Source organism: Symphalangus syndactylus, chromosome 1 (genome assembly GCF_028878055.3).
Source record: "Symphalangus syndactylus isolate Jambi chromosome 1, NHGRI_mSymSyn1-v2.1_pri, whole genome shotgun sequence".
In the NCBI taxonomy this organism is placed as follows: domain Eukaryota; kingdom Metazoa; phylum Chordata; class Mammalia; order Primates; family Hylobatidae; genus Symphalangus; species Symphalangus syndactylus.
In genome coordinates, this window is record NC_072423.2 from 131,068,739 (window position 1) to 131,095,227 (window position 26,489).

General features: G+C 35.7%; 1 protein-coding gene and 1 long non-coding RNA gene across 9 annotated transcripts in view; one reads left to right on the forward strand and one right to left on the reverse strand.

Annotated features, from left to right (window-relative positions):
* RBMS3 (RNA binding motif single stranded interacting protein 3) overlaps positions 1-26,489 on the reverse strand; it is a 1,708,877-nt gene that overhangs the window by 70,538 nt on the left and 1,611,850 nt on the right. For 4 of the 8 annotated variants that reach the window (XM_055284857.2, XM_055284838.2, XM_055284830.2 and 1 more), the window contains 2 exons: positions 10,800-10,910; positions 2,741-2,788 (listed from right to left, as the gene is read on the reverse strand). In XM_055284857.2, coding sequence (XP_055140832.1) covers positions 2,741-2,788; positions 10,800-10,910 — 159 coding nt within the window. The remainder of the gene's footprint in view (positions 1-2,740; positions 2,789-10,799; positions 10,911-26,489) is intronic. The other 4 variants (XM_055284824.2, XM_055284851.2, XM_063637041.1 and 1 more) reach the window with 1 other exon arrangement.
* LOC129485939 (uncharacterized) lies at positions 12,834-19,962 on the forward strand. The gene is made up of 3 exons (XR_008658813.1): positions 12,834-13,147; positions 19,599-19,802; positions 19,927-19,962. It is a non-coding gene; the product is annotated as an uncharacterized lncRNA (long non-coding RNA).

Sequence of the window (26,489 nt, forward strand, 5' to 3'; positions counted from 1 at the left end):
TTTCAAATATTCTTTCTAGATTCCTGATTCTCTATACTTTATGCATTTAACATCACAAATAACAACACAAATAAATGTTGTTATTAATGTTATAGTGGTCTAATATTATACCATAATATTTTAATCAGGGGTCTATTTTCTGTTCATCTTGGTATCCCCAGTACTTTTGTGTAGTGTCTAGCACTCAGAAGTTGTTCAATAAATGTTGAAACATTGATTGAATGAAATTAAGTTATGTATCTGTAAATTGTCAAGCAGATATCTCAACTTTAATAAATTAAAACAATGTAGTTGGATTCTACACTGGCAAAGAATAGATTATTTGTTTTGTCCAATATTGACATATTGGAAGATTTGGGAAGGAGATATTACAATACTATTGCCTGTTTCACTTTCCTCATATGGCCAAGAGTTGAGAAAAGCATATTCAATTTCTCAAAAGTCATTGAAGTTGTCCTACCAGCCAATTAACAAGCATTTTGGAAAGGCAAGTCTATTTCTATTTAGATGTAGACCAAAGAAGTCTGTGAAACTTATGTCAAACTACCAATTAAATGCTACGAGGGGAAGATAACTGTGAAATCTTCCAAAATATTATTTTTCATATTAACTCTAAATTGGGTCCCTTCCTTTGTACTCCACTGCTAGGGACCTAGGACGATTTTTTATTATGAATACAATATATCATATCTAATCTTTTTAACTGTTCCATGTGATTTTTATGTCTTCTTGCTCAAGACCACACACAACTTTCAGATTAAGTTTCTTAAAGCATTGCTTTTATCAAGTCATTTATCTGCTCTAGAACTTTCAGTGGCCCTGTGTATGCAATCAGGTGAGAACTCCTGAGCCTAGATTTTCAGCCAGATCTTCTGCCTCAATTGACTTATGTAGAGCCTGATGACTGATTTCTGATAAGTACTTTTAATGTTTTGCTTGCTTTCTTCATTATGTTCTTTTTTTTTTTTTTTTTTTTTTTTTTTTTGAGACGGAGTCTCGCTCTGTTGCCCTGGCTGGAGTGCAGTGGCGTGATCTCGGCTCACTGCAAGCTCCGCCTCCCGGGTTCACGCCATTCTCCTGCCTCAGCCTCTCCGAGTAGCTGGGACTACAGGCCCCCGCCACTACGCCCGGCTAATTTTTTTGTATTTTTAGTAGAGACGGGGTTTCACCGTGGTCTCGATCTCCTCACCTCGTGATCCGCCCGCCTCGGCCTCCCAAAGTGCTGGGATTACAAGCGTGAGCCACCGCGCCCGGCCTTCATTATGTTCTTGAAAGTAAAATCAGGAAACCTAGTTGAAGGTAAGTTCCAGTTTGTGTCTTTTATTTTTATGAATATTGGTAAATTATCAAGAGTAGACGTATCTTGTTAAACAAAAGTACCATGTATGAAATATAGTCTCTTCCCAGGGGCCCTAAATCGTAAATGAAATTGGCATGTTAAGATATGACAGGAAATACACTTTGGGAAAAACTAAGTGATATTTTCATTAGTGGCAATTTATTATAGAGACCGTTATTGTAGAGACCTTATTTATTCATTAGTGGCAATTTAAAGAGGACCAAAATGACTTCTCAGCCAAATGCTAACTTATTCTTCCTCAATGGGACATTATTAATTGAACTTTAAAGATGAATATTCAGCCAGGAACATAACTAAACAAGGCTATAAGAAATTAAAAAAGAATTACCCTTCAGATGCTGGGTCAAGCAAACAGGTGGCCAAAAGCAAGATTTCCCCTGCTTGAAAACCACCAGCAGGTTGACAGATTCAATTGCTCCATGGGGTCTTTCAGTCTATTTCTGACCTTTGTTTCTTCTTCTGTCTTTCCAATGCATTTTTGTCTTTGTATTCTATGACCTTGCTGTCTGACATGTCAAAGAATCAAAGAATTCATGCTCTTCAGATCGCCAGTATTTTATTTAATTAAAAAATTAACTGAAAAAATTGTGCCCATTTTTCTCTTTGCAATAAATCAAAATTCAAAATTAAAATGAAAGCACAAGAAGATCTGTGCAGTTCAAAATAAAAATCCACCTCTTTACATAGACATATCCTATTACAAACTGCACTACTAAATTTTATGAAACAACTTAAATATTGCTAGTTAAAACCCTCAAGACACTAACGTATTTTCAAATCAACCTCTGCCACTTTTTTGTATAAATGGAATAATGGCAGCTTTTCTTTCAATATCCAAAAGAATCATTTTGGGAACAAATTTGAAGTGTAGATTCATTCAACAAACAATGATATTGAGTACCTACTATGTGTCAGACCCTATGCAGGGTGCTGGGTAAGCAAATGGGTTGATTTTCCAATTTAGAAGAATTCTGGTCTCTAAAGCAGTGCTTCTCAAACTATTTTTTATTAATCTGTGCCCTCTTTTGCTATACACAAAATTATTTTCCCACTTTTCAGGAATTTGATGACTGTGTCTAAAACTGAGAATCACTGATACACAGAACACAGACTCTATCTTCTGTGTATCCTTGACAGATAAAATGGTTTTGAGTTTTTACTTTCTATTTAAAATGCAACACATTTATTTTCCAGACTTATAACTGAATTATAATATTAAGTTTATGTTTCTGAACTACATACACCCCCTTGCAAACTGGAATTCAAATTTCCTGTGCCCACCTCTGTTGAGAATCACTGCTTTAAAGAGTTTGGGAAAAAACCAGGCAACCTCCATCTCTCCCCTCCAATCCAGTCTTAAAAGAATTAGAATTTTCCTACCTGACACAACAGCTGGTGGAGTATCATAATCCTGTCTTGGGATTGAATCTTTGAATGAAAAGAGCATGAGAAAGAATGCAATGAAGTACAAAAGAAAATAAAATAGAACCAGCCCTAACACGTGGAAGAGTCCGCTGTGTGTCATATGGTTGCCTGACCCCCCTGCCTTAGAGCAGTAAAGGCATTAGGATTCCTCATTCGCATTTGATACCATGTTCCCTATTACCACAATACTGTACATGTTATTAGGTCCTGTTAGACTTGCTGGGACAGTACAGTTTGTCCTGAAACACTGTCATCTTCCACAGCCTGTTTGGTACCTCCCTTAGGGAATCAACATAAAACTTTTACCCTCTCTGGCTGACAAGAGTTCTACAAGGCAGCCCATCTAGAGGGGGCCCACAGCATGATATGAAACAAAGTCCTGGAGAACAAAAGAAAGGACTAAAATTTAAAAGAGAAAAATAAAAATTTTGTACATTCTCATATTCTATGGAGGCTAACACATTTTGAAGGCAAAATTTCATTATTTGTTACTCAGCTCCAGCTCTGATGCCAGTGGTTGCCAGTCAAGCAGAGCGGAGGGTGCTTTCACCTCAAGGCCAAAAAGCTTTATGTGTTGTAACTGTGGGAGCAGAGATACACAGAACAGAATCTATTGAACATGATGGTTATCTTTATCCCGAGTCTCCTAGTATTGAAGGTGTCAAATTCTAGATAAAGCTTAATTAAACTACATGGCAATGATTTCAAAATTAGGGGTTACATGGGACAAAATATATCTGCTTTTTTACAGATGAAAAAAGAGCTTTTGGCTCACTGGAATTTCTTTAGCCAGGCATCTTAAAAAGGAGATTGGGATATGGCATAGAAGGGTCCCCTTCTAAAAACTGAAAATTCTAATTTTGCCCCCACTCCCCTTGGAGGAGTAAACTCTAAAAGAAACTTGATATTGTTTAGATTCAAATCAACTGCCAACACATGGTTAAATAGATGCTCTTGTGTGACTCTTATTCCATTTGTATGACCTTTATTAAAAGGAAAAATCCTAAATTTTCTTTTTCCACCCATGTAACAACTTTTGGACTATCACATATTTCTCACTTTCATCCCCTTGCCACAAAAGGTCAGTTTTAATCACTCTCTCCTGAGTAAATGGCATGTGAGAAGACAGATTAGAACTTGAACATTGCAAGGCACTTTGAGCAACAAAAGCAAACATGATCAAAAGATTCAAATGCAAATAAACCAGACACATGAGTTATTTTGTTTCTTGCAACAGGTACCTGAACTACTGAGTTGATTATAATCCCCAAATCTAGAATAATTAGAATCATTTTAAAAGTTTTTCCAATTTTTTAAATAATAGTAGTAATTCCTAGTACCTTTTGAAAAATTGCAATCACACATTACCACTCCATACCAAAAAAAAAAAAAAAAGTTAATTATTGGACCATGCTACTAGACATTTTCCAAGAATATACTTATGACATTTTAAAATAAATAATAAAAGCCAATAATGTTTATTGCTGAATAGCTGGATAATGTAGAAAAGCATAATGATTAAAATAGACATTACTCCTAATACTATCATCTGGAAATAGCCACACTTGTTTTATATTTCTCTTTAGCCTTATAATACTTCTTTAGAGTTGATACTGAACTCCATACATGCAAATTTACATCTTTCCTTCCTTCTCTCTCTCTCTCTCTTTCTTTCGACAGGGTTTCACTCCATCATTCAGGCTGAAGTGCAGTGGCACAATCATAGCTCACTGTAACCTCAAACTCCTGGGCTTAGTTGATCTTCCTGCATCAGCCTCCTCAGTAGTTGGACTATAGGGCACACAATAATGTAATGCCTAGCTAATTTTCAATTTTTTTTATTGTGATGGGGTCTTGCTGTGTTATCTAGGCTGGTCTCCAACTCCTGACCTCAAGCAATCCTCCTGCCTCAGCTTCCCAAAGTGCTGTGATAACAGGCATGAACCACCACGGCCTGCCTTACTTCCATTTTTTTCAAATTTAACATTATAAATAAACTTTTTCCCAATTATTTAATATTCTTGCGATTTCATGCTGCATTACATTCTGGTTTATGGATGGATTATGACATATTTAATTATTCTTCTTTGTTAGACATTATAAAGAACACCGTGTCAAATATTTTTGAGATATAATTACTTTTCTGTTATTTTAGAATATTTCCATAGACCAGCGTCTCAAAACTATAACTTCTTGGTCAGTCAGTATAAATGTTTTGAAGTATCTCGACTGACTACCTTGCTATCCAACTGGTACTTATACAAATTTAGATTCCTATCATCAAGCAATCAGTGCTAGAGAATGCTTATTTTCCTACACCTTCATTAGCAATTTGTATTGCATTTTGATAGCTTTATTTGATGGGATATATGTACATGTATATTTAATTACTGGTTCTGTTTCTTTGATTACAATTTTTGTACATGTTCCTTTGCATTCTATTTACTCTTTTATCAACTATCTGTTCATGTTCTTTGGCATTTCATCTATTGAGGCTTTTTTACTATGTCAGTAATTTATTTGAATTCAGAATTCATTTTTTTAAACAACAAAAGTGTAATATTTACAAATACACACTTCTACTACCACTTACACTTAATGCCAGTTCATTTATTGTTTATAAGACTCCCTTCAAAGGTCTTTCATTTTACAGTAAGAATAAACCAATTTTTTAAAACTATTACCTTTTTAGATATATTTTCTGTTTTGTATTTGAGTGTTTTAAATTAATTAATATTTTTTCTTAAAAAACTATTTTAGGAGATGTACTCATTACCATTTATGATACTGCTTCCTGAATCAGAGTCCATTTAACATCCTGTTAACTTTTTAAAACTCTGTCTTAATATTTATATTCATACCTAATAACAGAAAAAATAACGATGTCTAAACAAACTGAATAATTGAGGATTTTCACCTGATACTATCAAAATTTCAGAGCAGTGAAGGAGTAGTGTGACTGAAAAATGCTAGAGAACTGTGGGGACAAATGGAGTACAATCACAAGGTTATTTTTGTGAGTGACTATGGTTACACTGTGGAAATCAATGATATCACAAATCATCAGTGGCTTGGAGAACACAAACCAAACTGCAGATACAAAACCTGCAGAACAAAAACTTTTTATTTCTTCCAACAGATTCTGGTGACATTGTAAGCCACTGGTGACCAGCAACTGAACAAATGAAAAGGAGATAAGAAACTTGTAAAACAAGATTGTCATGCAATTTGGAGGTTCTCGTAACACAGTAAAATCTCCAGTGGTTTCTGCTAAAGCTTACAATAAAGTGATAAGAAGTTATGGATAATGGGGCTTTGGTTCCATCAAGGGAATGCTGTGACAAAAAAGTAAACAAAAGTAGAAAAGCTAGGAAAATCCTTCAGGGTCAGCAGAGCCCTGAAATAAAACAGTTACACTGCTTGCATAAAATGCATTTTTTTTGAGGCTTACAGATTCTGTCTAGCTTAAAATAGTGAATTGAACAATAAACATTTGAGGTGGCAAATTGTAGAGAAAGGTTAATTAAACTACATGGCATTCATTTCAAAATTTGAGGTCATGGGAGACAAATATATCTTCTTTCATGAAAAGGAAAAAGAGGTTTTGGCCCAGTACAATTCCTTTAGCCAGGGACTTTAAAACAAAGAGTGGGACTAAGCCAGTGTTCAAGATCCCCCTTCTAAAAATGGCAAATTCTAATAAAGCTACAACTTCCGTCAGCCCTGATCACTTCCTACTCTAGATTATTCACTGGATCGCTCTCTGCTCTGCCCTTGGAACCCATCTGTTTCTAGAGTTTAGAATCCTATCTTAATCTTAATCTTAATCTTGACTTGTCACTGTTCACACCTTGTTTTGCAGAATTTCTGTGAGCTCAGATGTCTGAAATCCTCTGAAATGTTTCAGTTAGGAGAGAGACACAGTCAGATAGTTTTAGATTGACTACCTGTGACAACAGGGTAGAGAATGGATTGGAGCAAATGGAAATTGAAAGCAGGAAGAACAGTTAGGAAACTATTACAATTAATCAAATGAGTCCCAGGGCAGAGACTCCAGAAATACAAAAGAATGTATTTGACCAATGTCTATGAGAGAAAATCAGTGGGACTTGAAAAGTAATTGTGTATGGTGGTGAGGGAGAAGGAAAGGGTCTTGACTGGGTCTTAGATGTATGGTTTGGCTACAGGGAAAATGGTCATGTCATTAGCTTGCAGGGAAACAGGGAGCAGAAACACACAAGAGGAACAGGTTTCAGTTGGAAGAAAGTTCTGGAAAGCTCATGAGATTAGTTTGGGTCATGCTGACTTTGAGACGTCTGAGGGAGATTTCCATGGAGATATGTAGCAAGTAGTTGGATAAATGAGTCTAAAATTTTTAGATGAGGTTAGTATTGGGGACTGAGATTTAGGAGTCAACGTGGAAGCCAGGGTTTAAAACCACGAGAGTGAATGAGATTGCTTACGAAAATCATGTGGCATAAGTATGTTAAAAATGAAGCTCTGGCTTAGCAACCTGTGCAGGAAGAGAAGAAGGAATGGCCAGAGAGGTTTGAGGAGAACCAGAAAAACCTTGGGCAGGAGTCACAAACTGGGAGTTCTTGGGACAAACTGGACCCAATATTTAAATATGGAGGAATTTCAAATCAAAATTCAAGAATTCAGCTTATCTTTAAAAGTTGGAAAGTGAGATCACCCTGGGTCTGTATGTCCACGTGGCAATAGCCATCACGACAGCTGTACTACCAATGGAATAGTGGCGGTCCTCTTCAGACAAGGCATCCATATTTCAGGCTGCCAAAGGCACCACCTCTCACTTCTATTTGCCCAAAACTCAGGCGGAGATAGTATTATTATTGCATGGAAAATACATCTTCTCTAAAATATAATCTCCAATGTCATATATGCTTATACAGTATGAGTATGTTTATGATATAGGCAAATATTTAAAAATTGATTATGTATTTCCAAGGGGTTTTGTTTGAACTTGATCCATTTCATTCATTAATATGACTTGGCTGGACTCTACAGGCTTTTGAGTTTGCTACCTTAAAAGAGAATGTTAGCAGCCAAAGAAATGGAGATGTTAAAGAAATTATTTATATCAAGTGAAATCGTGCAGGTAAGTGATTTATATCATGGATTTTACAGTGTGTTACATCACTTCTGGCTACCTAAACTAGACTCCCACCAGTTAGAAGCCACTGGAGGGGAAGGGTATGAGCAGCCCATTTGAGAAGCACATACTGGGTATCACACTGTATAAGATATGCTGCATATTGTCATTTCATTAACACTCACAACATCTCTGGGATGTAAGCATTATTTTTCCCACATTGTAAAATGAGAAAGCAAAAGTTCTGAGAGGCTAAGTAACCTGCCTAAACATGCAGAGCTAATCAGGGAGCAAAGCCAGGTTTTGAACTCAAGTTTAAAAACAAAGCCAACTGATCTTTCCATTATGCCAGGATTCCTTCCCCATCAATGAAAATGTTGGAAAGATGCAATAAGGTAGAAAAATCTGATTTTACAAAATCAACTTCAACTGGATAATAGTCACTCCAAATGCCAATCAAAATTCAGATAAAATGAATCTATGAAGGCATATCGAAGAATTAGAGTGACAGTCTAAGAAAACAATATAACGATATTCTGGACACCAACCACACTTAATTATATTTTGTTAAATGAATCGACAAAGTAATTCTGTTTTCTCTCTACCTCTTCTAAACCTTACTAAATTTTACACTTTTCCATAACATCAGGTAATGCAAATATTATAATGTAACTAAGCATTATTTAGTACGAATGTAAAGGGTGAAAAGAAAAAAGCTAGTGGAAATTTGGTGTTAATAATAAACCACATACTTAAAACTTTTACTCTCTAAGAAACAGAATGTTATATATTATTACTGAATTATTTGGCTATTACCAGCTGCCTAAAAGTCATGGTCCCTTACAAATGTGTTCTTGTTGAAATGCTCAAATACAAAATCATAATATATGTTATTGAATCAATAACTATTTTAATTCTGAGTCTGTTCTGTGTCTTTTAGCTTATTTTTTTTAATTCCCTAAAGGATTCAGTCATATGCTTAGTTAACTAGCTCTTATATTTCTACTAGTTTGCAAACTTAAATTTTAGCAAGTCAGTTGGCTTTACTTTTGAACCAAATGAGTAAAAATTATAAAGAGTTTCTATGTTTTGCATTATAATTCTCTCTTTAATCAGATTCCAGATTGTTATTCAATACAGTAAAATTACATTATGTCACTCATTCAGAATTTATGATCACTGAAGGACACGAAGGCTGATATAGAGGGAAATCTACAATGTATTAATAAAAATAAGAAACTGCAGGCCTTCTGATACTATTCCTAGGACCTGCTTATTAGTAACACACAAAACAATTACAAATAATTCTTTGATAAAAGCAATAAAATATTGTCTTCAAACTCTATCTCCATGATGAAAATTAGCTGTACCACAGCATATAGTTAAATATATCTTAGACACGATTTCTAAAAGTGTAGGTCAGAAACCTAAGAGATCATTTGATCCAGCCCAAGCATTCAGACAGGTAAGGTACCATCAACTGCTTTTTACTGGTTCTGCAACTGAGATCTTAGTGATAGGCACTTTGTTTATGTTACTAAAACTAAAATTTCTTTATTGAAAGAATGTGGCTCTTTCCATTAAATTATATTGACTTTCTTCCTATTTAGGACAGATTAGTGAGGTCTCAGTGGACATGCCAGTAACTTCTTATATTCTTAAAAGCCCATGAGTCAACAAGATTTATTTGGCAAGCAAGCCGTTGCTACAGAGTAAAATCCTGATACACAGCTAGTGTGCATATTGTACACAGATATTTGGAGATGAAGTCAGCATAATTGAAGAATCACAGAGGTGGTAACTGTAAGACATATAGGCTTAAAAATATAGAATTGAATATTCAAAGGGCCCCATATATGATCAAGTTTAATACTTCAACTAGATACAGAAAAAAATTCAGACTAGAGATATTATTTTCCCAAAAATTGACAGAAACTACAGGGCTTACTCAAGTTTTATATCTGGGATTTCTGACTCTTAGTCCAGTGCTCTTTCTACAGTATTTAAGCTGCCTCAGTCAAAAGAAAATATATTTTTATTTCTATGTTTTGTTAAATGACAAGATTAGCTGCACTAACATTTACTAAAATAAAACTGTTACTGAAGGTGTCACATGAGTGGTTAGGTTTCATGGTTTCATTGTTCTAATGGCAACTAATGAAGTTTCAGTATTCTAGATTGTATTAGGCTTTTGCCTCCTTGAACATTTGGGGAATTATCTTTTAAAAAAATCAAACATAAAGTTTTTCTTATGATTTCAAATGCCTCATTGATATAAAATCCAGGCTGCAATAGGCATTTTTCAGCACACTTTTGTTCTCTGAGGAGAAAGATGACTAGTCAAAAATATCACAACCTATAAGAAAAAATCAAGCACATTAGGTTCCCTTCCTTTTTTTCAACATCATCCATGTTAACATATCAAAAAGAAGAATTAAAAGAACTCGATTATACCTCAATTACTCTTTATTAATTTAATAGTATCAGTCATAGATCTGGCCCTTCACTTGTATATAACCTGGTAACAATATAGTAGCTGGGCTGGTAAGCAGCTGGGAAGAGAAAACCAGGATTGAGTATATTAAGTCACAGGGTCTAGATTTGCAGGTGTATGCAAAAAGGACACCTTTCCAAAAACAGACATTATATGTGGTACATTGTACCATAAAAAACAAGAAGTAACTGAATGACACGATAGAACTTTAGCCTTGCCACTGTAAGTACATGTGCCCTGGAACTGAACATACATGCAGAGTGCAGCTTATTCATACTGAAACCTGAAAGATGTGTTAGTCAATGAATATGGTACAGACACAGTTTCACTGATAATGCCAGTAAAAATGGAGAATATCACATCTGATCAAAAAAGTTCAAGGAAACAAAACAATCTCTTCAACTCACCGTTCCTGTTGTGCCCAACGAAAGGTGATTCATCTGCTGTGTCAGGGGCCCCATCATGTTGGCTGGCTGCATTGACATGGGATGGTCCATGGTTGGTGTAATCACAGCACCCTACAAGCATATACAATGTCCATTTGAAAACATATCCTACAATGAAGGAGACTTCTTACAAATAAACACTGTAAATTGTAAATGGTGAACATTAAATGTTTTTACTTTTTTACTAAAAAGGCTAAATTCAACTGTATATAATTTTTATGTCCATTCATGTCATTTTGTGCTTGTCTGAATAGATGGCATTAACAACTTCCTTTCTTCTGAGGTAATTTACCTGTGATGTGTCTAAAACATGTCAATTACATTTTCATTTTTTTGAGGTAGAATGTATTGAAAATCATCTATATCCTCTTGCCCACTGTTCTTAATATAATCTTCTCTGATGGAAAAATATGAACATTAGTGGAAATTCTCTAATTTTCTTGTTACTTGATAAGACTTGGTTTATGTCATTTATCTATTATTTATTAACACATAGATAATTCTTAGTCACTCCAATACAATCTACTGCTAAGAGGGATAATGCTGGCCCACATGGGTTTCTGAGCTGGATCTCTTTGAAGGACATATTAAAATCTATCACTGATAATCTAAATATCAAAATTACTATTTCCCATTTGTTTTCCTCTTAACCTTTTGACCTGTTTTCTATCTATATTTTAGACACAAGACAGAATACCAAACTCTGTTAAAGCTGGTCAAATTTTTATGTCCATCCACAATTTTTTTTTAAAAAACAAAAGTGTCAACTTTTAAATCAGATGTTAAGAAAAGTGGACATCTAGAATATGTCTTTTGATTTATTATCATTGTTGGGGATAAAAGAAATTACAGACATTTTAAAAAACTTCCATCCATATGCAAAGTGTCATATGGTGAGTGAAGAATGGAGCTAAGTCATTTTATCCTTCCATTTCTCTTTCTCTACCCTGCTACTTTCCTTGTAGTAATTAACTTGGAGAATGAAAAAAATATTTTTAAAAAACAAAAAGCTAGAATTGGATGGAATCTTTGAGAGTATATAATTTCAAAGTTTATTTAAAGATTATGATAAAAGTAGAAGCATGTTTTATAACAACCCATTTAAATACTCAGTTATCATAAAATGATTATGTATCTGAATAAATTATTTCCCTAAACATTATTTTTCTCACTGGACAGATGCATGTAGATGGCCAGATCTCGGCATCCAAACTAATTACCCACTGCAAGTGTTTCCTAAAATGCTTTTGCTCAAACTAAGCAATTCTTCCTGGTATTATCAAAATTCAACTTCCTGACTATATCTGTAAAAAAAATCAGGCTATCACTCTGCCTTCCCTATGGGCTCCTCCCCATTAATTTTCAGAGATAATAGAATTTGAGCCAAATATTTGGAAATGCTTGATATACAGGGCCAGCTTTGTTCACAAAGACATTTAGGCTTTTCAGTAGGAATCAATCAGAAAACATGTCTGCTATTTTAAAAGTCTGTAGCTTGTAAATATACACAATTGTGCATTTATGTTGTTTGAATTTCTCGATGCTTCTGTGAATTGTCATTCATCAGGATGCCTCTTAAATGAGAAACATAAGATAAGCTTTTACTTAATTATAATTTAGAGACACATCACTTTTCTTTCTGCTGCCTGAATCTTTTTAACAAAAGCATCTTTATTGTTTTCCTTTTTAAAAAAATACTTACTGGCCTTCATTTCAGGTATTTGTTGTGCCAGACCAGAAGTAAACACTTTAAGAAGAACTAGGGTTCTTCTTAAATCACCTAGGGATAAATTATAGAATAACCTCAGAGTTAAGATGGAAGTCCTGAAGCATTTTTTTTTTCAACCAAAAAGTGGCACTTTGACAACATTCTAATGCTTAGCAGGTGCAAGACTTTGATTCTCTTCTTGAACTCAAGACAGGTTATCTTTTTAGAATATTTGCCCCTAGACATTCCAACATGCAGCTAAACTGTCACAATCCCAGAAACCCCTCAATTCTAAACAGCTTGCTCTAGCCACAAAAAGGATCATTCATGTAAATCAGAGATAAAAACCAAACTGTGTTGGGTGAGGATACTTTCTTCTCAATGCCCTGGAGGTTGTCTCATTCCCCAGGGGTGTGTTTTTTTAAAGGCAACATGCAAATGAGGTAGGTGAGCATGTGACAGAACAATCAAAATTCATGCATGATGAGAAGGATCGAATGCCTGCACTTGGAATTAATTTTGGAAGAAGTGTCTGGTCTCTTTGAGAATCTTTTCATTGAAAGCAGTGTTTGGGGACTCATTTGATTACAGATGTCATAGAGTGAGTGTTGCTTCTGTGTATAAACCAGAAACCTGACAATCAAAGGGAAGAGTAAGAAGGGATTTATCATTAATTGGAATTGTAAATAGCAACACTAGGCACAGAGTGGAAAATAATGTAAGGAGACCAGTTATTGCACATAAATGAACAGTTCTTTCTAAGCAGATCAGTTACTGCACATAAATAAAAAATAAGGATTCTTGGGGAAGGATATGTAAGAATCTAGAGTCTTGTTCACATTCAATAAAAACATTCAGTGAAAACAATCCTACAAATTATTAAGAATACAATTTTTTTAATCTTAAGGGAATGGAAGAAATGTACAGTCAGGGAGTAAACTGGAAGTAACTAATAGGAACTCCTGGGAGAAATGAATTTTCTTAATGATACTTTATATGGGACAGACAACTTAGAGAGGTTTAGTGTTGGTTACCTACAGCAAAGGGGGTGTTTGCCAGCCACTTTAAAACTACAGAATCTCTTTTGTATTGTATATGACATAAATAATTAAATACAAAAGAAGAAAAGGAAAGCCTTATGGTTAGTATGGCAAAGCCAGTATCCATAACCGTTAGCTTTGACTTATTAACCACACTGTCAAATCCACTCCAACTCAATACATTTAAGCCATAGGCTGAAGAGTGTTTGTGACAGGTGTTGCCAACACATTAAGCATAATTTTGTTTACTTGAGATGTATAGGATGTGGTGTCTCACAGAGTTCACTTGGCAAGTGGCAAAGCAAGAAGAAACAGATTTTTCATTTTAGCATCTCTGGATGTCTGGGTTTGCTCAATGTTTGGGCTGCAAAGAAAAATATTGTACAATGCTATAATTCCACTAAAAAATACAATGACCAAACAGCTGATAGAAACGTCTGGTCCTTTTTAGCCACTGCCTTTGCAAAACAAAGCTGCTCCCACTCAAGAGACAAAGGGTGGATCCGGTTGCCCTAGTTCTGAAATAAACAATTTTCAACAGTAATTTAGGTGAAGTTTCCAAAGATCATCATGTGTGGCGTAAATATATCTGACCTAAGGCCAGGAAAGCATCTGTGTTATTAACCTTCTGCCAATGTTTGAAAGAAATTTGAAGTCTTTGAAAGTTCAATATTTTAATTTCCCAACTGAAATACAAAACCATTGGCAAATCAGGGAAAAGCATGTGTGGCTTCTCTCCTATCTACAGCACACACAGCTGGCTTAGCATCTATATTAATCCCAGAAGATGAACCACAATAAGAAGAATTAGCTGCATTAATATTCCTATGATAGTATTCTAGGTCAGTGCCACCCCAACTATGGTTTGTGCATCAGTAGCAGCAGTAGACAAAAATTAGACTCTTTGGGATTAGGCCTTGAAATCTGTGTTTTAACAAGCTCTCCAGGTGATTCTGATATACTCTAAAGTTTAAGAAGTATGCTCTGTCTCAAAACTGCTGCTGTATAAAGCCAGTGTTACAGTTCTTACAGGCAAACAAGTGGCTTTATTTTATGTATGCTGTTTCTCAATTATTTGTTTGAATCCAGTCTTTTTACAGGCCATGATCTTTTATGTGATAATCACATTATATCTTGTTAAAAACATTCAAAGGGGCTAAGCCTGCATTTTTGATGGGCTGACCTAGAAATATTATCTGAATATCACACCATATAATCACTGAATAAGTGTGATGACCTGACACGCTTCAATTTGATCAGTTTGGCTTGTATTATAACACATTGGGAATCCTTCGTATTTGGAATCTTAGGAGCCTTGCATTTGAACTCATAGAAATGGAAAAATAAAAATAAAATTATTTGGATAAGTGAAATTAAAAAAACAGCATCCCTTTTTTTCTGTTGTCTTATCCAAATGCCTCAAGTCAAAATGTCTGTGATTTGTATTATACTATTGCCTATAGTTATTCACACAAAACTATATATGAATTTTAAAAAGGTGGTTTTAAGTCACTATTTCATTATTCTTTTATTCATGTCTGATTTTTGCCAGTTTTTAATATTCCTAGAATAAATACCTAATAGCAACAGAGATCTCATAATATAAATGGCATGAAGGTAGCTTAACTTGAGGAATAGCTGTCCAAATGCAGTGTTCTGCAATATTAGCGTGCAACATTCTTTGTCTTGTAGTGTATGTAGGAATGTCTAATTTCTTTCATTTGTTGATGTCAGCAGTTTTGTTTTGTTTTGATGAGTGTTCAGGGTTTAAGAAAGCCTTTTGTGGGGAGAAGAAACAAAAGGAGTAAGAAATGTCTCTACTTCTTAGAAACAATCATTAATCCTTATCTACCTTGATAAATTTCCAACCAACGTGGTAGTGCAGTCCAGCTTTAAAAAATTATGTTTGAAATTCAAAAGCTGTGGCAAAGGTGGTAGCCTTTAACTTAGTAAGCATTTTGGAAGAATTTGACAAATGCTGGAGGTATGGGAAATGATGAATTACATGGTAAGCCAAAAGCCACACTGCCCCTAGAACTTCATTTTAGCACTTAATGTCTCCCTCCCCTTTATTATTGTCTGCTTGTTTCTTTCCACATTACATCTTTCAAGAGGGAAGACATTATGTTTACACAACTTTTGTAATCTCTATAAATAGGAATTGCATGCAGTAAGTACTCAAAATAGTTTTTGTAAATTAATTTTATATATCAGTACCACTCATTTTTCAGTTCAATGACAAATGGTAAATATTCACTAATATTTCTGATTTTGATTGTTTATTCTGAAAGGGTTGAAATTACGTTGTTTTGTTCACCACTGTCTAGTGTCTATGGTGTTGTTTATAGTATGAGGTATATAATATATGCTTTATAAGAGTTCACAGAAAGAATGATGAAAGAATAAAACTTCTAATCAAAAAGTAGTTAGTTAGAAATATTATTTTGAGATTGCTCGTTAAAAATGGATCATTACAAAATTCTTGAGAAAACTTGTTCTCCCAAGGGGCAGTTCAGTTTTAAAACCATAGTTCAACTCACACATGTGCATTAATGATATCTTCAACCACCATCCCCTTAAAGATGTAATCCAACATTTGCTTGATGAAAAAAGTTTGACTAATGCTACATAAGATATATATATATATACATATATATATATGAATAAAAAGTATTTGTATATGTACATATTTCATTTGTTCTCAACCAGAAGTGATTTGGCAATGTCTGGTAACATTTTTGGTTATCATAACTGCCGAGGTGTGCTATTAGCACCTAGGGGGTAGTGGTTATTGATGTTGCTATACATCCTACAACACAGAGAACAGTTCCCCATGACAAATAATTATCCAACAAACCCAGGATTAGTGCTAGGGTTCAGAAACCCTGGTCCATACATACATATATCCATAAGCTCCATTTATACAAAGTGAGGAAGAATTTGAAAGGCAGTAACTAGAAAAATGACACAAAGTAGGCCGGGCATGGTGGCATATGCCTGTAATCCCAGCACTTTCGGAGGCCGAGGCGGGTGGATCACGAGGTCAGGAGATCGAGACCATCCTGGCTAACACGGTGAAACCCTGTCTCTACTAAAAAATAGAAAAAATTAGCCAGGCGTGGTGGCAGGCGCCTGTAGTCCCAGCTACTTGGGAGGCTGAAGCAGGAGAATGGCGTGAACCCGGGAGGCGGAGCTTGCAGTGAGCCAAGATCATGCTACTGCACTCCAGCCTGGGAGACAGAGCGAGACTCTGTCTCAAGAAAGAAAGGAAGAGAGGAAGGAAGGAAGGAAGGAAGGAAGGAAGGAAGGAAGGAAGGAAGGAAGAAAGGAAGAAAGACAGATGACACAAAGTATCCATTTACAGTCTGTTCCCGACAACTAACAGCACATTTTAGATCTATGGCAAGATTATGGTTATAATATACACCGATTTCCCAAATTCCATAATTGTGCAATGAAAGAAAACAGGACTATTACATGACTTCCAATGGCTTTATCATTATTTTTGATTGCTAACTTATTTTGCTATTTATTTTGGAAATGGGGCAAACTAGAGCTGGGTTTCTCTTTCCTATGCTTGGACAGGATTAGACTAATTGGCATGATATTTGGACTACTCTATGTAGTAGATATGTAGCTATGGGCTAGGGGTATAACGTTTAGAAGTATGACATTTTCCATTGCTATATGATAAATGTAGAAGAGATATGTACATGTAGATTCCCCAATAACAGAATATCTATTAATTATAAACATAGAGTTTTTTTCCTTGTACTCTTAAGCACACTTTTAATTTCAAGTTGATTTTTGATTCAGTAACTAGTAACTGGAAGTATGTTTTTTTTAAAGTTATAATATTAATAGACACTAAAGCCAAATTAGTTTTAGCCATGGAAGTCCCTTTAAAAGAATCCTAATTATGTACTATGCCTATTCAACTGTGAATAATGGTTTCAATTATTGGTTAAGTACCTATTAATATAATAGTGTCATTCTGAATGAGAATATAAAGTAAATATGTCACATTGAAGTATTTCTTACCAAAGCAGGTACATAGATAATTAGGATTCTCAATAATGCTTTATTTTAATCCTTTAGATGTTTGTGCCTAAAACTACAGAAACAAGTTTATCAGTAGCTTTTGGTGTTTTCAGTGGCTTCTTTAGAACCCTAATAGAGCAAAGTGGCTTTTAAATATATTGCATTATTGAGGGAGAGTTGAAAATTTGAGATTTTGAGGACCCTGTGGTCAAAGGGATTTTGTTGACTGAATATGCAATAGGACACTTAATTATTTTGTCATTAAACTTGTACACTTGATTACAGAATTGATCTTAAGATTATAAATTTTTGACACAGATGGGTTACTGTATTTTTCCTCTTAGTTTTCTACTTAAGGAGATCATAACTGCTGAGTCAATGGAAATATCAATTGTTTAGAGAAAGACCCCAGGCCGCTTCAGAAGGACCTTAGAGCTTCAATGACAAAGGGTAAACTTGTGTTCATCAGCTTCTGATTCCAATCGCATAACTAATGAGTAGCTTTCAGCTGGGGGTGTCTACCACTCACAAATATGTGTGTCATAAAAATACATGTGTTGTGTAGATAATGTGAAAAAATGAGACTATTTGTGTGAAAAAATTAGTGGCATAACCATAGTCCTTTGTCTTTGCTTTGCAGGGCCCCCGTGGTATATAGCTTTCCTATACAGATGTATTGCACACTCCAAAATCTATTCAAAGGAATCAAAAACAACACAAGACAAAAAAATCAAAGACAAAAGACTAAAAGCTATGACACTTAAAAATGAATTGATTAATCGAATATATTTCAGCTCCTTCTATACTTTTTTTAAGATAGAAAACCATTGATCTCTACCCACCAAATATATTTCATAATAGAAAATTATATTTGAAATATTAAGATTAGCTCCTAATAATTTTTTCTACCTTAAAAACAATATGTATATGTATACATATATACATATATATATATATTTATATTACTTTGAAGAGGAGCAGACCAGTTTCTCCTTATTTTTTGTTGTAAGTGGGGATATAAGGGAAACAGCGTTAAATGACCTCCTTTCCCAAAGTGCAACCTAGAGCTGAGCTAGTTTTTCATAGTGGAAATGTCCTTTTTAAGACACTGGTACTGTTAAGTCAATGGCTATTCTACATTAAATGTGTTGGAGAAGTGTAAGAGCAGATAGGACAGTTCAGTGACAGGACAAGACATTTTTCTATTCCTGCTTGTCTTATTCAGAAACCAGTTAGAGTGAATGAGTCGTAGGGCCGCCCAAGAGCATGTGCTTTCTACTCTGTTTCAGCATTATCTCTGTCGAAAACAGGCTTCTACAGGTAGGTCCGGGATGGCCTTGTTAGCATAGCACACATAATCTATGAGGATCACACAGCTTTCAATTGACCTTTCTAGCCTGGTCCCCAGCCCATACACATGAAGCCTCTCTTTCCACCACACTGTATTCCTCATCATTCTCTGGTCCGTCTTACCTCTTACCCTTGCTGTCATGGTCTGCAACGCTAGGCTTCTACAGCAATTTACACGTGTCCTCTAAAATTCTTATCAAATACTACATTCTGGGGAGTAACTCCTATGACTGACCCAGGCTACTGGTCACTTGCTCCTCTCTTTTCCCATAACACTTTGCACACACTTCGATCATGATCAAACTTTATTTCTTCCCTGAATCGTAAGTTCACTGGTATCATTGGCAATACCTTACATATTTCTTTTTTAATGGTTCTGAGCCCAGCACAGCGTCTGTCATAAAACAGATGCTTAGTTAATGGTGCTAACGGACTGAGTGAGTGAATGGCACTTGCTCACCAGCCAGGTCTCTGATGACTTTAATGGTATGTGAAACAATAACAACAGCTCCGTGCTCAAACTGGACAAGAAGATTCGATGGAAATAACAGAAGCATTCTCTGACCAAAAAGATGGAGGTAAAAGATCCATTCATACGATTCCTCTGCTTTTCTCTGACAGTATCTCAGTCTGACCACTGCCAGCTTGACCTTCTCATCATCTAGTATGAAAATCCCAGGGCTTCTGAGAGCCACACCCCACCCAAACAAGTCTAACATTGGAGTTCACAAACATGATTTCCATTCTATGGAAGAATTATTTATGCTCAGTTAAATGCTGCAAGATGTTCTGTACATATTACAGCCAATGTGTACTGCCACAAATGTAGGTTAAGGTTTTTTAAATTAGGACTTCGCTATGCCATGAACTATTTTAGTAGCCAAATATCTGCCTAAGATTCTTGTCAAACCTTGTCATGTGCTAAGAAATGCTTTATTCATTTCTACAGCAATCACTTTGTATACCTCCAAACACATTTTCAACTTACAGAAGTTTCAAGCACACATCAGATGCAGTATTCAGGCCAGCCTTCTTCCAAATGATAAGGCAAACAGGGTTCCCAGCAGATGCCTGAATATTTATGGGCCTCATCTTTTGTCTGGTAAAATGTTTTTCTGGCTTTAACTAGCACTCAGGACTGTGAGCTGTCATAAAACTTCTCATTAAAAACTTCTCCTTACTGACAAATAGACTGAAAGACCTGGTTGCAAATCCTTTTCAAGGTCTTGTAAGATCCTATTGGCAAATGGGCATGGAAAATCATTGCTCAAACCACAGGGGCGATCAAGAGAAAAAGCTGCCTGTTATCTTACTTATGGCCATTGTTTATAGTGTAAGTTGCCTAAATACGTCACAAGGCACCTTAATTTTTGGCTATTACTAGGAAAGTAGCTATTCCTTGTCCTGCAATTTGCTACAAAAAGCACTCTATTTTGTGGTCCCTCAGAGAATATTTCTTTTCTCCTTTAAGATATTTTTAGGAATTTGCCTGGTTAGGGCTGGAAACTTAACTAGATCTAAGGATACAGGTGTGAAGTCACGACCCTATTAAAGAACGAATTTACTCCTTTTAAAGCACACTTTCTATTAGTATTATGATTGCTAACATGCTTCAAACTCAGTATATACCCTATTGATGACATGTTCTGTAGTCTAATGCTGAGATAAAATATGTCCTGGTGTAACAGACATATTCTAAAGTTAAAACTTATATATTAGCATCCAAACAAGTTACATTCTGAGGCCTTCAAGATTTCAATTAATATATTTAAAACTGTCCAGATGAGATAAAAGACAGCTTTATCTTGTTATCCTTCAGTGTCCTATTTGTTTCAGGATTTGTGCAAGAAACTTAGTTACATGTTTTATTCCACTTAGATTTTATTGCCATTTCTCCTAAGCAGTAATACTGTATGATTAATTTTAACTTTTTTTTTAGTTTAATAGAATGTTCTTAAACTCTACTACCTTGTTTCTCAAATTATGGCCTGGGACTGGATACTATCATCAGGGAGCTTAGTACAGAATCTTAGGTCAACCCCAGCCCCACTAAATTAGAGCCTGCCCCAGGTGAGTTATATTCACGATAAACTTTGGAAACCTTAGCTCTACATTTGGTCTGTCAGGGCTCTGAGTGGATTTTCTATTACACTGCTTCTAAAAAAGATTCTTGGTTTGACTCTCAATCATTTTGTTAAGTCCTTTGTTTGTTCTTGCTTGAGAGCCAGATAGCTTGGAATAATATTAGTAATATTAATATAACTCCTTGTTAAAATTCCAGCCAGTGATATTTAGTATAGTTCCTCAATCATCTGCATAGGATTTCTGCCTTTACCCATAAAATCTCCTTTAACAGAAAAATTCCCTTTCTTTTCCTATGACATATTTTCATGGCAACCTTCACACTGAAACCTCCGTTCTTTCCAAATAACGTCATCTGCTTAACCAGCGAGTTAGAATTAGCTATGACAGCCAAGCATTAGAAGAGATGGTATATGCCATGTAAAATAGTAAGAGACAGCAGCGAAATATTTTGGTTAGCTCAATATACATACCATAAAAATAAGGTGTTAGAAGTAAAATTCCAAAATATTCCCGCTTGTTAAGACTTGATTAATCAAAAGTGCTACAATGTTTAAAATTAAAGTTTTAAAAAAGTCTTTCTTGCCTTGGTGTTTCTTCTGAATTCATGATCCAAATTTCCAGCTACTGACTGAATCCCATGTACCTCAAAACTACTATGTCCCGCTCTGAATGCTGTCTTCCTCTTTCATTCTCAGAGTATTCTTTCTTCTCTGCCCGATTCTCAGAATAACAAAGAAACTGCTAAGTCATCTTGATCGTTTCCTTCTCCCTCATCAGCCATAACAACTCAGTCAGGAGTCAAGTCTTGTCAGAACGACATCATAAATTCCTTTAAATCTGTTCTCTCTCTCTCTCTTTTTTTCTTTTTTTCCTGAGATGGAGTTTCGCTCTTGTTGCCGAGGCTGGAATGCAATGATGTGATCTTGGCTCACTGCAACCTCCGCCTCCCAGGTTCAAGCAATTCTCCTGCCTCAGCCTCCTGAGTAGCTGGGATTACAGGCGCCCGCCATCACGCCCGGCTAATTTTGCATTTTTAGTAGAGATGGAGTTTTTCCAAGTTGATCAGTATGGTCTTGAACTCCCGACCTCAGGTGATCCGCCCCCCTGGCCTCCCAAAGTGCTGGGATTACAGGCGTAAGCCACCATGCCTGGCACTGTTCTTTCTTTAAGATCTGTTATTTTGACCAATCCAGTTACTTCTTGTGGTGTACCTCTGCCATTCATGGATGTAGAAATTTATTTTTTAATACTCTCTTCAGATGTCATTAGTTTCCCCCAATGTGAATCCTACCTCTTCAATGTAGAATTGAAAAAAAAAAAAAGAAAAAAGAAAAGAAAACCCTTCTAAAAACATTTCCTACACCCTTTTGCTGCTAGTTATAGATCTGTGACTTCTGCTAATCAAAAGCACCTGCAAGGGAATTAGAGTTCAAAGACAGATTAAAATAATAAATGAGCAAGGAATGTGACATCCATTTTTCCGGTGGGTTGGTGGCAAAAGTAGCAAAATTTCAAAGTGTGCAGCAATGGCAACCATTTCCTTACCAGAGCAGAGTGAAATGGTTTGTGGGACAGCAGTGACAGTGGTACCCTTTGGTCATGTAACAGGGTATATAAAGAATTGTATTGTGCAAGAATATTCAGCATTTATTTGCAATCAGTTTATCTGTTGCAAAGATTTCTTTTTCTATAGCAACTATATGAAATAAAAGTGTATGTGAATTTTATTGTTTTTAATTTATTTTCAAAGGCAGATGGGGTGGGAAACCAAACTATTATAATTACATCAAAAATAGTTTACTAAGATGTCTGTATTTTTCCTCACTGCTCCTTTAACAAGAACAAATAGGACTTTATGTCTCTTAACTGGTATTCACATTTGAAATATTTATCATTATGTGGACTTGGTGACATAGCATTTTTATATTACCTTACAAAACTTCTGTAAAAAAATAACATGGCGATGCAAATACATTAAAGAAACTTATTGCAGAAACATGTTTTCTGACCTCTCAGCCTCTAGTTAAAATTATACTGATGTATTCAAGTTATCCAAGAGAAAATTATTCAGAACCAGTTTTTTTTTTTGTCTGCCATTATTTTTTCCTAGCACTCCCTTCCTTTTCTCATAGATTATACATGGGATAGGCAAGGAAATGAATGGTCAGCAAAATCAGGCGATTTGACAACTGTCAGAGATTTTTAATATATACTTTTGCTTTATTTCATGCAAGAGCAAGCCTGAAGCCATCTGCCTACCAACAGCACATCTTTCATTCCTATTATAGAGACAGAACCCCCCCACCTCATCATTAAAACACAATCTTCAAAGGCACGTTGTTTTTGCTTATCCCTATTGTGACAGATGTTTTATATCATCTATCCCCATGTGCTAGTTTATCTGTGATGGACTGCCCACTCTTTGCAGCCAGCTGTGGAAATAGCTCCATTGTCAACTGTGGCCACTCTCATTCCATTCCTGTGACTTCACTGAAGACCACATCCAACAGCAAGAAAAACAAACAGCCCTGATCACTTCCTTGAAAACATGTTCAGGGCAGGAGGTAGGCTGTCTCTAAACAAGCTTTCTCTATGATGTATGTTACAAGGGAGAGGCAATCTTATTTGAAACCCTCACATGTCATCGAGTTAACCAATGGAGGTAATCCCTAGATTAAAGAATAATGAAGCAATAGCATCTGTGGGCATGATTCAGGTGGAAACATCTGGTTGACTCAGTACCACTTCAATTAGTTTGAGTATGCATCAATCATTTATTTTCTTTTCATTGCATACAGTTCCCGCGAGGAAATGTTTACACCACCAGCTTATCCAACTCTTTGAAATACTGTGAAAAGACTATAACTATACTGTTTTAAGTGGATAGACAATCAATGTGAATTCTCTGTAGTAGAATAAAACCCTGATATTAGGATATATTTTTAGAAACAAAAATTGATCTGTTTTTAAAGAAGTCTATCTTAGCTGGCTTGAAATTGATAAAGCAATACTTTTAGTAGTAAGAATTGTGTCAACCTGAAATACTGAGGGGGGTACTCAAATTATAGTATATATGCCAAACCGTCTGCAATGTTAGAGCCTTCATAACTTTTTAAAAGATATTTTGGTACTGTACAGTGTTTAGAATAAAGAATATTCATTAATTCATCCATTCATGAATGCTGAGTTTCTGTTATATCTTGCTGTGAAATAAATTAGAGTTAACTTACAGTTAAATAACTTTAACAAGCTATAATAGAGTAAGTTTCAAAAATGCAATATAAAGTAATCAAGGAGATCACAATTTTCCACAAAAGGAAACATCACGGGAGATGCCATGTCATTTTCTGTCTTTTTTTAGTCTAAAATTTTTGCTGGGTGATGCTACTACCACTCAACTCCTAGAGTCACAGTTGAGCCACAAGACTTGCATCTCCCACTGTTTAAGTTAAGGGACTGTCTATGTTGAGCAAGCCTGGATGTTTTGCTTCAGCAGGAGGCTCTGGGTCCCCAGGAATAAGCCTGAGATCACTGAGTATCAAGCTGAAAAACATACTGTAGGAAGGAAATAGCTCTAAAATATGATGAAGACTTGTAGACCCACCAGATTGCATCTAAAAACATGGCTCAATTGTTATCTTAGTAATCAAGAACAAAAATACCTTTATCTTTATTGAGACCCTGAAGTCTCAAGGCATGGATGGCTCATCTCTGAAGAGTTGGCTATAATTACATTTCGGTAATTCCTGTTGTTAATCACAGCTCATTATGGACAGCCCTCTTTCTCCTTAGCTCTGATCAATGCCAGTTGTCAACTCACTGGTTAATTGATTGGTAATATTTTATTGTGTCATTCCTCCTGACAATTTTTCCTGCACTCCTACCCCCCAACCCCCCCACCAAACAGTCTGTCAGTTGATAGCTTTTAGCATTTGCATGACAATGGGATAGCAAATTCAGCTAACTCACATATTTTGAGTGGCTATTCTGACTATAGTGGGTATTTTATAAAGGGTTAAAAAAAACTAAACCAGGTGCGGCGGCTCGATGTCTGTAATCCCAGCAATTTGGGAGGCTGAGGCAGGCAGATCACTTGAAGTCAGGAGTTCCTGACCAGCCTGGCCAACATGGAGAAACCCCATCTCTACTAAAAATACAAAATTAGCCGGGTGTAGTGGCGGGCACCTGTAATCCCAGCTACTTAGGAGGCTGAGGCAGGAGAATCACTTGAACCTGGGAGGTAGAGGTTACAGTGAGCGGAGATCACACCACTGCACTCCAGCCTGGGCAACAAGAGTGAAATTCCATCTCAAAACAACAACAACAACAATAACAACAAACCAAAACAAAAAGTCAAATTATAATTGCATGATTTCTTCATAGGCTAGACCCAACAAATATTAATATCCAATGGCCTCGGTGTAAGACCTTCCTTTTAAAATGTATTTTTTACACAGCACCCCCAAATGTACACAATTCGAACTTAATTAAAAATAATAAAACTTCATTGGTTTATAATCATATCTGAGGTTTTTTGTTTTTTTGTTTTTGAGACTGCGTGCCACCACACCCGGCTAATTTTTTGTATTTTTAGTAGAGATGGGGTTTCACCATGTTAGCCAGGATGGTCTCGATCTCCTGACCTCGTGATCCACCTGCCTCGGCCTCCCAAAGTGCTGGGATTACAGGAGTCAGCCACCGTGACCGGCCTATCTGAGGTACTTAACTATTTTATGTATATTCATTGGGGGCCTTAATGAATCTGGAAATTAGTTGTCAAAGTTAAAAAAATTATATTCCAGCATTAGGAGATATACCTAATGCTAAATGACGAGTTAATGGGTGCAGCAAAACAACATGGCACATGGATACATATGTAACAAACATGCACATTGTGCACATGTACCCTAAAACCTAAAGTATAATAATAAAAAATATTATATTCCAAGGATATATCCAAATATGAAATGATGGTTTCACCCCATCCTAGTGATACAGCTATAGTGTGAACTCAGATGGTTAAATCATCTATTAAGGATATTGTTTTTCGGATGGAAGTAGTAGTGTGCAAAAATTTCAGAAAAACACAAAACTATTTTTATTTACCTATGGCTTTGGAAAACAACAATAAAATGCAGTGCTTAGTTTGGCATTCTTTTAAACACTCATTGTGAAGAAAAGTAATCATACTTTCCAATTTACTCATACTACAAAATTTCTAGTAGTCAAAGAATAAATGAGCTTCTCAGCTTTTCAGTTTATAGACACAAGAGGAGTAGGAAATCTGCTGGTCAATTTCAAATTTCAAAACTTATCAGCAAAAGTGAATGACAATTCACATTTCATTTTATTTGGTCTCAGTCACCTTTCTTGATCTGGTTTGATTATAACCCCATGTGGCTAATTTTCAGCAGGTCTATGAGAATC